This window comes from Amphiura filiformis, chromosome 5, assembly GCF_039555335.1.
Source record: "Amphiura filiformis chromosome 5, Afil_fr2py, whole genome shotgun sequence".
Taxonomy (NCBI): domain Eukaryota; kingdom Metazoa; phylum Echinodermata; class Ophiuroidea; order Amphilepidida; family Amphiuridae; genus Amphiura; species Amphiura filiformis.
Genome location: NC_092632.1, coordinates 39871423 through 39886745, shown reverse-complemented (window position 1 = coordinate 39886745; position 15323 = coordinate 39871423). Strand labels below are relative to the sequence as shown.

Genomic DNA, 15323 nt, shown 5'->3' with positions numbered 1-15323 from the left:
GGATGGGTCCTTTTCTCAAAAATTTTTAGGAAATAAGCCCAATTTCACCTCGCTGCAGCCAAAATCTTTGAAACTGACCCATAATTTGGGGAACAAGTTGTAAAAACTACAACAATTTGTCTTAAATTTGGTACATCAATGGGTCCAAATTTCTTGCAAAATTGGTAAATTGATGGGCAAATTTCAAATTCTCAGCAACACACCCCTACCCAAACCAAACTTGAGTACCCCCGGCTGTAAGCCTATTACTTATATTGTTTGTTTACCACGGTTGTTTCCAGGGTATTTATATCATCACAGATTCTAACTTCCATAATAGGGCCTATGGTATTTTAACTATTTCCTTATTATTTGGTCACAGGAAAGTCCTTGTATGATATGTATCCAAGGTAACCATGGCAATATGACGTTTGACAATCACACTCTCTTTAGGAGTGATACTAACAATCTAATTCATAAAACAAAACAAAAATCAAAAATGCAAGTAAAACAATCAGTTTGAAATTATCACAAATATCAAGCCAAATATTGAAGAACAAGATTTTTAATGTTAATATTATTAATTAACCTTACCTGTGTTATATTGCCCAGATCAGTGACATAACTTCTCTCTGTATCTACAATTTCTTGCACTTTTCTATCAATAAAACTCATCATTAATGTTCCTGTTGACTTTGGCCTTTGAGGCATCTTCGGTGTGACCACAGGTGAGTGAGAAGGGGAAGCTTGCGGTGACATGGCATCGTTAACACTCTGTACTGAAAGCGATATGGTAGGGTTGCTTCGGGAATTCTTACGCCTTCTCTCCACTCTAGCAAATTGGCTCTCCGGTTCAGATTCGCTCCGTAATCGATGACGAAATAATAATTGATTCTCCGGCGTCATCAACTCATTATTTATATCTCCATTTTCAGTCCTATTGGGTGAACAGTGGGCAGCGTTACTTTCCTGGTTCTGTACTAATATATCAGGTGCTATACACTGTGTATCAGAAAGTGTTCTTTTCATTCCTGTTCTCTCCACACTTTTGATATTAGCGTTGGAGTCACAACTTCCTGACAAACTTTCCCGGCTACTGCTACCCAATCGAACCAACCCGGCAAGGTTACCATTTCTCTCTGTTTCACTCACGGTGGCTTCCACCGATTTCTCAATTGGTGACATTCTTACAAATGCAGCCGGGCTGCCAAGTTCAATGTACGAATCTTGAGAAATATCCGAACCCAGTTCGGGTGAATGCAGCTTCCTATCCTCTATATCCTGCATATTATCCTGCATAATTGAATCATGTGCTTGACTTAGTTCCTCTTGTGATACTCCACTATCATCTAAATCATCTCGTTTGACTCCATTTGGTGGACTTCCTATAGGACTTCCTGCAGGAGTGTTGATTTTCTCCTCAAAGTCGTCATCGTTGTTTGCATTGTAACATGTCCTCGAAGGCGATGATTTTGCTTCGGTGGTAGACACATTGTCATAGACAGGGATGACACCAGATTTCAGTTCAATGGATGAATCTGTATTAAACAAAAAAGAAGAAGGAAAACTTATTATTTATATTGCTACAAAGTAAATTTACACAAAATGAGTTAAAAATTAGAAAGATTCAAATAAACACGAGTTTTTGAACAGAGAGAAACAGGGAAGATTACAGGGCCGTATCAAGGTTGAAAAATGTGGGGCGGCCATCATAAATGTGGAGCGGCCAAAATACAAATATATGCCCAAATTGACATAAAGATATAGAAAAACATAACAATTTTTTCAAAAAGTGGGGCGGCCATGGCATCCCCGGCCGCCCCGCTTGCTACGGCCCTGGAAGATTAAATATGTAAATTTATGCATTAACCCAAAACCACAGTTCACAAAGCATAGGCACAGGCAGGTATCCCATATGATGCGATTGCGTCATCAGGCGAACAGTCATAATGGTCGCGGAAAGCTTGGCCCGGCAAGGTAGGCCTGTGCACATGTCTGGCACTCAAGGGTTGGTGGTTCAAAAATACACCCAAGAAAAAAAATGTCTCTTCTTCTTTCTTCCTTGGGCACTTTCCTTCCCCCTTGCCAAAAAGCAGCTAGGGCATTAGGGTTAATTAAAATAATACCACATCTTCATCAAATTTTCACTAATTTTGCATATAATCGCATGGGATATTTCACAGATTTTACACAAAGCTTGAGCTGGAAGGCAGGAAGCAAAAGGCCACAAATCCAATAAGTAGGAGACCCAACCAATTAGATTTAATAATGGGTATGGGAGGGAAAATTCATTTGCACTTAGCTGACCTTTTTCCCAACTTTCATCACCTGTTGCAAAGGTCAAGTGCCTACTTCCAAAACAATAACAAAGCCAGAACCAGGGATATCTACCATACCAATACCAGCAAAGGGATTGTTTTGCAGACCCAGGTTAGAAACACTTGTGCTGTAACTATGGTTACAAATTAACTAATTTAACTGGGTCCATAATATTAATAGATCTGTCCACAGATCTTGGTCTGTTTAATCTAAATTTCTATATCAAACCAACAATACCAACAGCAACAACAACAACAACAACAACAACAACAACAACAACAACAACAACAACAACAACAACAACAACAACAACAACAACAAAATGTACCTAATTCTTTTTACCCATAATGCCCCCAGATCTGCATCTTAGGCCAAAAAAAAAAGTTGTTGTGTTGCCCTCAACCGTCAATCCGACCCTAAATCCTGAAAAATCAGGGTTAGCAATTTTTTTTTTTTTTTGAATGATGATTTTTACAGGTTTGTTCAAAAACTCAATGTTTTTCACTGAAAATTAATATTTTATTGAAAGACTAGTCTTTAATTGATGTCTAACAGGAATCCAGAAGTCAAAATTGACAAATGTCCCTAATTGAAGAAGCATTATTTAATATTTGAGGGGAATTTTAAAAACTGAAGGTTTAAAAAAAAATAAAATAAAAAAAAAAAAAAAAAAAAAAAAAAAAAAAAAAAAAAAAAAAAAAATCCGACCGTCCGACCCAAATTTCCCATTTTCCCACTTGAGGGCAACACAACAATTTTTTTTTTGGCCTTATGCATGTACTATGCAGGCAGAATTCTGATATCTGATGTTCTAATTACCTCCAAAATAATAGCAAAACACATTTTCCATTGGTATAATAAATCTGCTAAATCTGCTCTCCTATTGTAGGAAACGATTACAGTCGTTTTCAACAATAGTATTAATTTTTTGTTATAAAATTAAACTTATTTTCTGAACAGAAGAACACTTACTGATAAACAATAAATTTGGAAATTACCATCCACACACCAATTAGAGTTATTTTATACCAGGTTCAAATAGAGTAATTGTCATATAGACATCAAATTCCTAATAATCAAATGTCCAGTTATATCTTGATTATGATATTTCATAGAGACTCGCTGGCACCTGCTTAACCTATACCTTTTCAACTGTACCTGACCTTGCATTTGGCAAATATATACCATTGAACATGGTATAACATATGACTGGGTTTCACAGATTAAAAAGTTAACTGAAGTTCACCACTAAAATAACACTGAATCTTTGCAAAATTAAGTTGTATTACAATAATAATATAGGGCCTAATGCATATGAAGATAATTATACCAAATCATGTGTGTAGTCATCATACAGAAAGTCTACAAATATTCATTCAAAATACACTACAAATTTGTCAATTGAAACTTTTAATGGAAATTGACTTCTGTGGGTTTGGGTCATTTAATCCCTTTTCAGTTGAGTAAGAAATGTGTAAATAAATTCAACAACTGTGTAAGTACCACTCCACATCAACTTCAATTGATGTGCTTAAATGAATTCTGATGGGGTCACAGAAATCTTAGCTTTGCTTCCATTATCAAATCTGATGGTGATAAGAACTGCCATCTATCAGTCAGAATTGAAATTCATGAGAGGACAAACCTAAAACTCACTGCCTAATTTCTATCATATACCCTCCAGATGACAGTGTGCACTTTGTCACTGTCAAGGTAGATTGACTATGCCTGTAGCATCAACATCAGAGAACAAAAAGAAACACACCAAGTTCTGTTATCATTATCATGTCTACCATGTAATTCTACCAGCTTTACAAATAGGGCTAGGTTTGAAACACAAATATGCCCTGCACAGCCAGAGATAATGATTTTATGCCAGATGAGTGATTGCAGACATTAACTTTCCAAACACCCTTTCACACCCACTGTCCAATGGCATATAGATGCCTGTAGGCTGACCTATGACCTTCCCTTTCACTAACCAACAAGGGGTAGCGAAAGCCACTGCTGACCTTTTGACTTGCCCCCTAAACCAAATCTAATCCTTGGTTACCTTTCAAAATATTTAGCTAGTGTTAGAATGATGAAGTACAAACGGTCACAAAAATGCCATGTTCTTGCTCCAAGAGGAGTTGATGAAAGCCAGCTACTAAACTAGTGTGCTATCTACTGAAGATGAGATGAAGTCCCTTCACTACATGACCACGTTTATAAGCAATGAACCATTAGCATTCAATGTAGACTATCATTTACCTTATTCCACACAGCTATTCAAATATCAATGACACTCAATTATACTTGTACTGACCCATTTCATACAAATACAAACCAATGATTGCATTGAATGCTGCTGAGTAATTTTCTACCAAATCCTACTAATTAATTGGAATGTTCAATACTAAATAATAGCCTTGCTGTCTAATCAGGCCATTTTGATATAATTGTCTACCAATTAAGTGTGAGTCACAATTCTGTAAAAAAATATCCATATCAGACTAGAGCCCTTGGAAACACACAAAACTGGACCTTGGTCACTATTTTTTTAGTAAAAATCATAACTTTTCTGGCATTCCTAGGAGTAGTTCAAGTTTACAATAATTGGAAAAGACCATAGAAGGTTGGACAATATATGACTGTTTTACAGGTCTGTGGGTTTAGGCAGTGTTCAAATAGAGGCAATTACAATGTAATTTGCTGCTGGTGAATGGCTATAGGGCAATGCAAACAAGATCAACATTTCTACTTCTTAAATTTCAAAATTTTAACAGGGTGTTTAACCAGAATGACCACATTTAGAAGTCTGAATATGATCCTTTCAATGAATACAACTGTATCATTATATGGTGAAACTGTAACAATTCACAAAGCAAATCTTTCTTGTGGATTCATTCTCAAATATCAAATCCCCGATCAAATCACTTGTTATAATTGTGTCAGAAATAGCAGTTGTACATCCAAAATGAACATTTTCAAGCTGTGTTAGTTAAGACTTGGTTGTGAATACGTGACTAATGGTGTCAGAATCTCAGAATCGTATCTGGTGAAATAATACAATTAAACCGACAAAGTGTTGATCTTAGTTAAAAGCAATAAACCGCCATCTCCACAATATGAGAACTGCTGACATACCTCTATCTCTTTCCATTTCCTGGTATCTCAAAATGCTATTATATTCTTTCCAATGTGCACATTATAACACTTTCTTTCTTGAAAGGTCACTACATAGTAATCCAAAATCCAAGTTCATTAAAATATATTGTCCTGTTTGTCACCAGTTAGTGTTGCAATACGGTTCATCTTCAATGTATGATTCATAGTAGTAGTAGTACTCAGAATTTGTCAAACATGATCCATGTTACTGACAAAGACATGAATAGACAAATATTATATCTCAACTCATACTAAATCTGACAAGCATTTGCTGCAATTCATCGCTACTTCATATTGGCACTACCTAAATGTGACATATCCGTACCACATTATCTATTGAGTGGAAATATTCATTTAGTGCTTGATAGCTGTTCAAAGGTGGGAACAATGTTTTCTCAATGGTATTTTCACCTTGATCCAATGAAAACATCTCACACACTTATTTTCATACATGTTTACATTGGTAAGTGTGAATACTAGCACCGTTTTCATTTGCACATGTACACAAACAAACGCAAATGTTTTAAGCCTTGAACTGACTGAGATGAATGATTATTGCGCCTACTTAATGTGTTGATGGCAGGCAATACCCTTAAGCTGTTTTGACACACCTGAATCAGTTTGAATTCTGCATAGATTAATTAATAACTGAAATAAATTACCCTTTTATGCCTTTATATATTCAGTTCAAAAATGTTAAAAATTTCATTACTCACGTTTTGATTCAACTAACTTGACATGGATAGTTCCAAAATTTGTTCACAATGTTATTAATTGCTATCAAAGAACAATAGCCTAATTTAATATATAGCAATTTATTCTAAACTGCCGTACTTTACCTATGTAGGTGCATTGTGTGGAAAAATACCATTGAATATAACAAAAAGAAACACAGCAATTATTGTTAAGTCCAATAAAAATAAGATGTAAAGTGAATAGAACAGTTTGATTATAGCAGAACTTTCTGACCAATATGAGTAAATCACACATGATCTTATCAAGTAATTTGTTTTCATCAACCAATTTGTTTATTACTGTAGGCAACAAGAAAATTTGTACCCTTATATTATAGTCTTAATGAGTTACAAGCTGGCCCTTTCACTTATCATTAGCATACTGTACAGCTCTGAGCCCACAAGTTAGGGGTCATATCCACATCATTGTCTCTATCACAATGTACCACAAAAGCACAATACATTTTACATTTGTTCAACATATTAAACAAACGAAACTTTTAAATCAAGCATACGGTACTCTTTATTTTGTGGTGGACTTTGGAAAGCTATCCCACAGGAATGACTTTATCGTAAGATTTGTTCAGTCACCAAACTTATGGACCAGTATTATCAACGATGGAAACATTGCACACTTAGACCAAAACTGATTGAAAATGACCTTAAATGGATGTGACAGAAACAGGAAATAATGCATTATTTATCTTACATACTTTCTCTTTTTAACAAGTTCCTAACTAGATCTATCCGACTTACAATAATCCCAGTAATACAGGAACAGGCTCCATAGTCACAACCAATATACACATTTTGGCCGTTTGGCTCAAAAATGTCAACCAAACATAAGAAATCTGTAAGCATTTATTTTTAAAATTCAATCTTCTGGGGAATATAGTTCCAGACTGTTAATTTATATAGGCCTAGAACGAGGACTCTAGGAGACTAAACGAGCAACAAACAATAGTAAATAATATCAATGGTCATTGTGTAACAAATTGATACACATTCCATCACTTTAATATAGTCACACCACAACACACACTATCATTGTTCCAATTATTTTGTAATTTCCGCAAAGCGACTACAACAAACAGACCCTTATATTTATACTAAATGAGGCATACAGTTCTAGCCCACTGATTACCAATGGCACAATCACAACTTGGATATTAGAATACGATGAGTTTAATTAGTACTACAACACTGGTTTGAATGACCAAAAACACCTTTTTGGTTAGTTTAGGATTACGACTTTTCAGACCCTTTCTTCAATCAGCTGCGTAGCATGGCAACAGCATGTTTATAGAATCAACCAAATTCATTTGATGTAATTTGATATTAGATGTATGGGACAAGCAAAATTGGTAAAAAATTAACTTGGTCACTCTTCATTTATATAAATTTGTTTTGGTATTTTGACTATTTTGAAAATCCTTCTGGAAAAAGACTGAGCCACCTGTCACATCTGAGACAAATGTTCCCAGGGAATGTTGCTGTATCATGTGTCATATTTTTCATAACAGAGATCTGTACCCAAAATATTGTAGCAAAATTGAATGGTTGTTTATAAAAGTGCAGCCAACATTAATGCCAACTGTCAAACTGTCTAGTTATTATCATTGAACTTGCAGTTCACTGGCCAATCTATCAAAAACTGAATTTGTGATAATTAATGCAACTTCTCAATTTTCCTGTTATTTGCAAATTTATAATATCCCTTTGCCCAACAATCACAAGGATATAGCACTGACTCGGTGTCTCTATCCTAGGATCCATCCCAACAGAGTGGGGGAATGACACAAACTCGCACTGTTCGTGGGTGGGGAGGTCCATGAACAGAGCTAGTTATAATAGCTTATACATGTACATGAATAGGGTCCTTAGCTTAGCAGATGATCTAGGTGCTGTTAGCACAGCCTCTGTGCTGTACTCATATACCTATGATGATCCAAGATATTCCGCCATCGCTACACTCGTTGCTCGCTTCGCTCACTATTCGAGAGGCGTCACGGTTTGTGGAACGGGGCTAGTTCTAGGTTCTGTCTACTACTACAACTACACCCTCTAAAAGATAAACCCACATTTGCAGCAGCTTGCTGTTACTAGGAAATTCAAAGTGTGTAAAATTCCTTAACATCCACATCAGCGCATCGAGGGGTGTGGTGGTCAACAAACTGATCCAGTTCTACCTGTGCTTTAAAATCTGGTGGTCTACCTATCTATATATAATAGGCCTATCCAAAATCTAATGGATATACCTGAACCACAGATATTTCCAATATCTGTGCCTGAACGGACTTTAAATGGAAGTTTGTGGGTCGGATATCCTGGTGTGATGAGCAGCCAACATAAGCTATTCTAAATTACCCCCTACATGTAGAATTGAATACTACAAATTGATGACCCATTTCATTGGAATGAGAAATATATTACTGACTACTTGCACTATCATTCCACACTAGCACTGATGTATCCCCAGCTTCCAATCATACATGTAGGCGGTAGGCCTAGAACTATAGAACTACAGTTGAGTCTGCATAGGGCTATTTATTAAAATGCTGTGGCCTACCGACATAATTTATTCCTACATATTCATTCCCACTCACTGCTTTCAACATGCAGCAATATCACAGGAATGCAATGATTGCAGGGAAAGGAAAGATGAGAACTTGATGCAAAGAATTTCAGTCATTTACAAATTGACATCCCATCTTCAATGCAGAAGTTCTTGTCATGTAGAGCCTATTTATTTCAAAATTGTTATCATTATGTCCTTTTTTAATCAATTGTTTGAACTGGTTTATAATATTTCTGGTATTGCATCACAAAATCGGACAATGTATCAAAGTATCACAGAATAAATTAGCAAGACAAAAATAACCCCTTTTGCGGTACAAACTGTGCAATAAATCCAAATTGACTATGCCAATACATGTCTGGCATCATGTAGGCCTAGTTCAAAGTCTACAACTGTTGCCCAAAACAAGGGTCCAAATAAATATTATACCACTGCATGATACAGGCCTAGATCTACTTCCGCAGGAAAATGGCCTTCCCTTACCTGAGTTCCAAAAGTCAGAATCAATCCTTAGGAATGTCAGGAAATTCAATGGGTCTTCCATATTGTAAAAATCCTTAATATTCACATCCAGGCAGCCAAATATAAGTTCCAAAATGTATATTCCATCAGTAAGAAAAGACAGCCCTATCTACGAACACCAGTATTCCAATTGGTAATGGTCCTGTGACTACAGTTGTCACTTTGGTATATGATTGACTTTGAACCTTGCTCTATCTGCCTGATAAGTGGAGAAACCACAACATACAGGCCACCTACCAGTGACATCCTGAGTTCACAAACTAAACTTATGTTATGTTCTGTGCCCAGCTGATTCACGGACTACTCCATTTCCCTAGACAGGGGTGATTACCACAATAAAGCCATTCATTGTGCTGTGTGCTGCAAACTTCTGCCCCAAACTTCAGAACTGAATAATTGGCACATTATTGGTTTTCGCTCACATAAATCATAACATTTTTTTATTTATGAACTGAAATTTGTGTTTTGGTTTTACTTCTTACTGAAAACTATGCACCCCTTTTCAATATCACTGTTTATATGAAAATTTCTGTACATAAATGTACATGCAGTGTTGTGCCCTATGGGTGTACAAAAGCGACTTTATGGGTGCCAACCACTAAAGGAAGTGACTAGGCTTTCGGGCACCACTTGTGGTAAGATCTCGTAATCCATGCCGTTATTTGAACTAATTTATGCAAAAAAAAGTTAAGGTTAAATTTCATGTCATGTGCCTCACAGGCTTTGACTTTGAGAATACTCTTTTATTATGCTACTTTTTAAATAAAGTAAAACAAAATCTGTAAAATTTTCCTTTGCTGAAAAAAAATTGCTTGGACCTATAAACTTTTTGTTGACATTGCTGGTTGAACCATGAAGGTTGGTTAGCACTAGTCTTTACTTCAGAAAAAGTTCTGTAAATTGTATTCATTGCTTTTTTGTTCATTTTCTATAGGAATGGTGAACACTACAACCTGCCAAAAAAGGTTGTCAAATAACGCATTGAACCAAAATGATTCTGCTGTTGTTCCTTTATTGTGGATAAAACTTTTAACCTAAAACCAACTGCTGGTGGTATAACACAAAAATAGAGTGACTCTAGTTCAGGAAACAATACCGTAAGATTTGTGAACCAAAAGTAACCGTTGTTTTTTCCCTTTCAACTTTCGATATGCAACACTATCAACCTGTTGTGGAATTTGCGGGGGTATTTGTGACGTTCAAATACTTTTGGTCCTGTCCGCATCCTTCCTAGTGAATTGGTGTATATATATAAGTGACACATTTGATTCAAGACAAATCACCTGTATAATTATGATGACATTTAATCACATCATTACAATCTACTTTGAAACAAGTGGGTTTGCACTACAAAAGAACAATCATAAAATTTATTTTTAGATCAATATGTTGGCGAATTAAGCATTGTTACATGTTTCGGTCAGAAAAAACTATGCCACCCCAATTGGATGACACATGACAACAATTGGCATGGCTGTCATTTCAATAACAACAAATGCCATCATACATGTATTTAATGCATAGTATATCAAATAATGCATATCATTATATAATAATAAGTTAAATATACATGTAAATCCTTGACTAATTAATTGTTATATGGAATATTTCATCAATTAAATTAGCGGGGACATCATACTAATTGATGACATGATCTGATAAGAAGTCATTTGAACACATTGTTTTGTATCAATTTTATTGAAAGCCATTTTACATTTTGGATAGTGGGTTCTGCATTCGGCCTCATTAGTGCCACAGGCATCAGGAAATGTGCTTATTAGGGCAACATTAATTAGGTCAAACAGTCAGTCAATTTTGAGGGGGCTTACTAAAACGACAAATGAAATTCAAAATTAGGTTACGAACACATTAAACATTTAATAAACGCATAAACAATACAAGCACAGTATCTAAAGTCAATCATCATATTAAATCCTACGGCCTGAAGGTTTTGATGGTAATTTTATTAGGACTGAAAGGGGCGCCACTAACTGAACTTATATTGAAATGGGACGCGTAACTCTTTCTTTGAAAACATTTATAGGGGTTGCTTATTAGGGGGCGGGCACTAATTAAGTCAAATAGATACTGATGATTTTAGGGCTCAAGCAAACTAGCATATGAAAAGCATATAGCAAGCCTTGAAATAAGCGGGCGCTGGGAGCAAATTTGCTTTCGTAAGGCCACCAATTGCTCCTGGTTCTTGTAAAATTCACATGGACCAGGAGCAATTTTCTAAAACAAATTGCTCCTGGTTCCAGTTTTGCACTTGATGTCAGAAAGTGCTGGTATGCTGTATTGTATGCACAAAAGGATTTACTATACGAAAATTGCTCTTGGTTGTTTAGAAATTGCTCCTGGTTCTTGTGAAATCCCAGTGAACCAGGAGCAATGTTCGGAAACAATTTGCTCCTGGTTCCAGTCTGCTTATTTCAAGGCTTGGCATATAGGCCACCTCCTTCTTCTTTATCAAATAGATACTGTTACTTTTCAATATGCTTCTGCAGAACAAGAGCCAAGAACTTTCATTATGACACTGACAAGGTAACGGATAAGCTTAAATGTCAACTTGATTAAAGGAAGGAACAGATCTACAGAAACATAAACAGTATTCCTAAAACTGGAAATTTGATAACACAATTTACTGAGCATCAGGTGTCTAAATTTCCACTTTCATCCTATGTATAGATTTAAAATATGATCCTGCAACACCTGTCGAATCAGATAAACACAGTCAGTATACATGACCTAACTACTTAAAACTTAAAATTAAGCCTAAACTGCACTTTACTTAGCCCAAATCCAAAATAGCATAGATGATATGGATCACCTCCTTTCAATTCATAATATTCATGTAACAGATTCTAAGACAATTCTAAGTGTTTCTTTCTTCAAGAAAAGGTTGCCGGGCGGGATGCAGTTTGATGCAGTTTGATTTGGAGTGAAACATCGGTTCAGAGTGAATAGATCGATACGGTGTTACCACCCAGTAACCATTAACCACCTCATGGGGCAGATCACGGGGTGTAACAACAGATATTTTCCCGATCTCAATATACATTTTCCTCCCACTATTACCATCCTCCATCGGCACATGACGATCATTTTTGTGGTAACAGACACTTTCACAATAGAAATTGATCACTTACTTCTAATATACTAGGCCTATATCAAAGTATTACAGACCTGAAACTGACCATTTGTGAAAAAAGAGGAAAATAGTGCAAAATCATGCTAAAAAACTCAAATTGGGCTGAAAATAACAAATAATGCGTAAATTTTAGTAATAAAAAAGAGGAAATCAGCTAAAACGAGGAAAAGTTTCAGGTCTGGTATTTATAGATCAAATTTGTGGCAATTTAATCTAATTTCACAGATCTGATCTCCACCTGATCTCCACCTGCATGTCCTGAACTGAATATAACTACTTTTGCAGTAATTTCAAAGTGCACCTCCCCTGAACTATCAGGTCAAAGGCCGCAATGAAATTAGCTTCCTCTTTAACACTTACCATGCATGGTCTATGATGCAATTCAGTTTGGCCAGACAGGATAATAACTACAATATGGAAAAATATCAATTTAGAAAAGAATCCGATCAAATAAATAACCCTATGACATATAAAAATTCCAGACATTTCACTTCCACGAAGAAATAACTGGAAATAATGGGTCCAGTCCTTTTGTAAAATCATATACCCTACTGTCATGATAGATCGAGGGAAAGTCCCATTTAACGTCAGTCACGGATGACTGCTTTATAGTGAATTTCCAGCAAAATACTGACCCACTTTACGGCTTTACACAATAAACAGCCATAAAAGGCAATTTTGTAAATTAAACATTTTAAGCTAACAAATAGATGACAATAAAATAGCACATTAAATTTATAAATGTATATTTTTTTTCGAGTATTCAATGAATGCAATATAATTTAATTATAGGGTGTAGTGTAACAACAGTTTGTATCATGGATTCCTAACCTTCATCTATTTGGCAAAAACATCTAGATCTATGGCCTTGCAAATCCACCATCAAGCACTAGAAATGGCACAAAGTTCACCACTTTTTGGCCAATGTGGCCAATGCTGCTAAAAATTGAGTTTGCGATTGGCTAATTTACGTCATGAAATATCGCTGTACAAGCTGCATAGCATCGCAACACACTCGACTCTGTTGTTTTTACTGATAAACAGGGCACAAGCATCTGCAAGTGCTGAACCTTCCTGGTAGAAACTCAGTAGGCAATAGAACCCAGAACCTAATGCCTGCCATTGACCTCTAAATCCTACCATCCAGGGCAAGATCATGGCCTGAAAAGCCCTTCAGCATTGGTAATTCCCCTTATACCTCAACCAACCTAAAAATCCACTATTAAATAATGTGCTTTTATCTCCAGATTAAAGTGAAATTTTAAGCTTCAAAAGCTGGTATGACACTTGACAGCCTATGCAACCACACTGGTTTTACAATGTGTATATAATCTTGGGATATTTCATACCAACTTGGGGCGTTCTCTTTCATTAGTGGTTTGTGGTCATGAGCAGGTGAGGAAGCCAATCTTGGTAGACAACAAGAGGGATACTGTTGTAGATCTGTGCAAAATGTAGCTTTTGATATTGAATTTCATGTTTAATAACGGCACTGGTACCATAAATGATGTGATAAAATGCATAATTTTGCATATCAATTGCTGCTAGTCATTCTGCATTCAAACCCCAAACCACCACATTCAAATTTGGTTTGAGCATAGGCCTATACTATTAAAGTCATAGATATCTAGGTGTCCTGTTCATTGTGTTCATCAATTGTCAAGTTTTATACAAAACTAGAATTTTGCGATTCTCGGGTTGCACAAATTCCTCGGTTCAAACTGATTTGATATTTTTAATATGTTTTATATGAAAAAACGCTAATAACATTTAAAAAATATTGTCAAAATGTTATTGTAAAATATCTGACAAACATTTTTGCACAATATTTTCATGTTTAGTACATGTAGCAACTTAATGTTTCTGAATATTTTAAAAACATTTTACATGATAATACATTGTACCCTTAATCCAACATTTGATTGAACCTTTTCTGTAAAGCATTATGTGTTGCTGGGTAATTGCTTTCCTGCTTTTGTTTGGTAGTTTGAATTTTGTTTTGACTTTTGTTTGTATTTCAATCAAAATCACCTTTTTATCTAAATATCCTGCAGTAAAAAAAACTTGCCCAATTGAAAGAATCATGCCTCCTGTGCAATAGCAACAGATTACATCACAGTTCACAGAACTGACAACAACATTACATGCAAAATTTGGCACGTACCTTGCACAGACATGCTATGCAAAAACTTCAAAATCAAAATATCATGAGTAGGTAAATTCAATAGCTAATCATACTTACCTGTGTGCTCTAAAAATATATTAGGGAACAGCCCAGGGTGTGAACATTAATTACACACATGGCAAGAACATGTTTGGTGAACTGGAAGTGAAGTCATGACTTGCTTCAATTTGTCCCAGGACCCACCACGTATCCCATAAGCCTAAGGGGCAAACGCACCGCTAATTTATTGTGGGCATACATTTGTGTACACATGTGGTGGGTCGGTCTTGTAGACAGCTATCATTCCCACAGTCTTCATTTCTGTTTACGTTGGTAATCATCTGCGGTACTAATTACCTATGTATCATTTGAATAACTTCCTATCTGTAATTCCGCATCATTAAAAGCAACCCAAATTGAACCATAAAGTTGTCACAGCAAACACTTCAAACCTTGCCACAGCCTTTCTTCAGAAATTTAGGATGTCATTTCAATGTTCACTATGAGTTTCTAGCAATTATTGTGGTCTTTTTAAAGTCAGAGCCTGTGCCATGCCCTATACATGACATGAAATGTAAATTTCTTCTGCATTTAAGACCCACATTCTCATTTTCAAATGAAATGAACACTGACAGGCTTTATTACATTTTCATATTGACACAAATTGCATTTTTAACCCTAACACCGGACTGCGTTTTGCTATCGGAAGAAACGATGAAGGAGAGA

General features: G+C 35.8%; 1 protein-coding gene across 5 annotated transcripts in view; it reads right to left on the bottom strand.

The window, feature by feature from the left end:
- Positions 1 to 15323, bottom strand: part of LOC140153112 (uncharacterized) — a 145374-nt gene that overhangs the window by 59667 nt on the left and 70384 nt on the right. For 4 of the 5 annotated variants that reach the window (XM_072175745.1, XM_072175747.1, XM_072175746.1 and 1 more), the window contains one exon: positions 574 to 1517. In XM_072175745.1, the coding sequence (XP_072031846.1) occupies positions 574 to 1517 (944 nt within the window). Of the gene's footprint in view, positions 1 to 573; positions 1518 to 9243; positions 9519 to 15323 lie in introns of those variants that run through there. The other variant, XM_072175749.1, reaches the window with a different exon arrangement.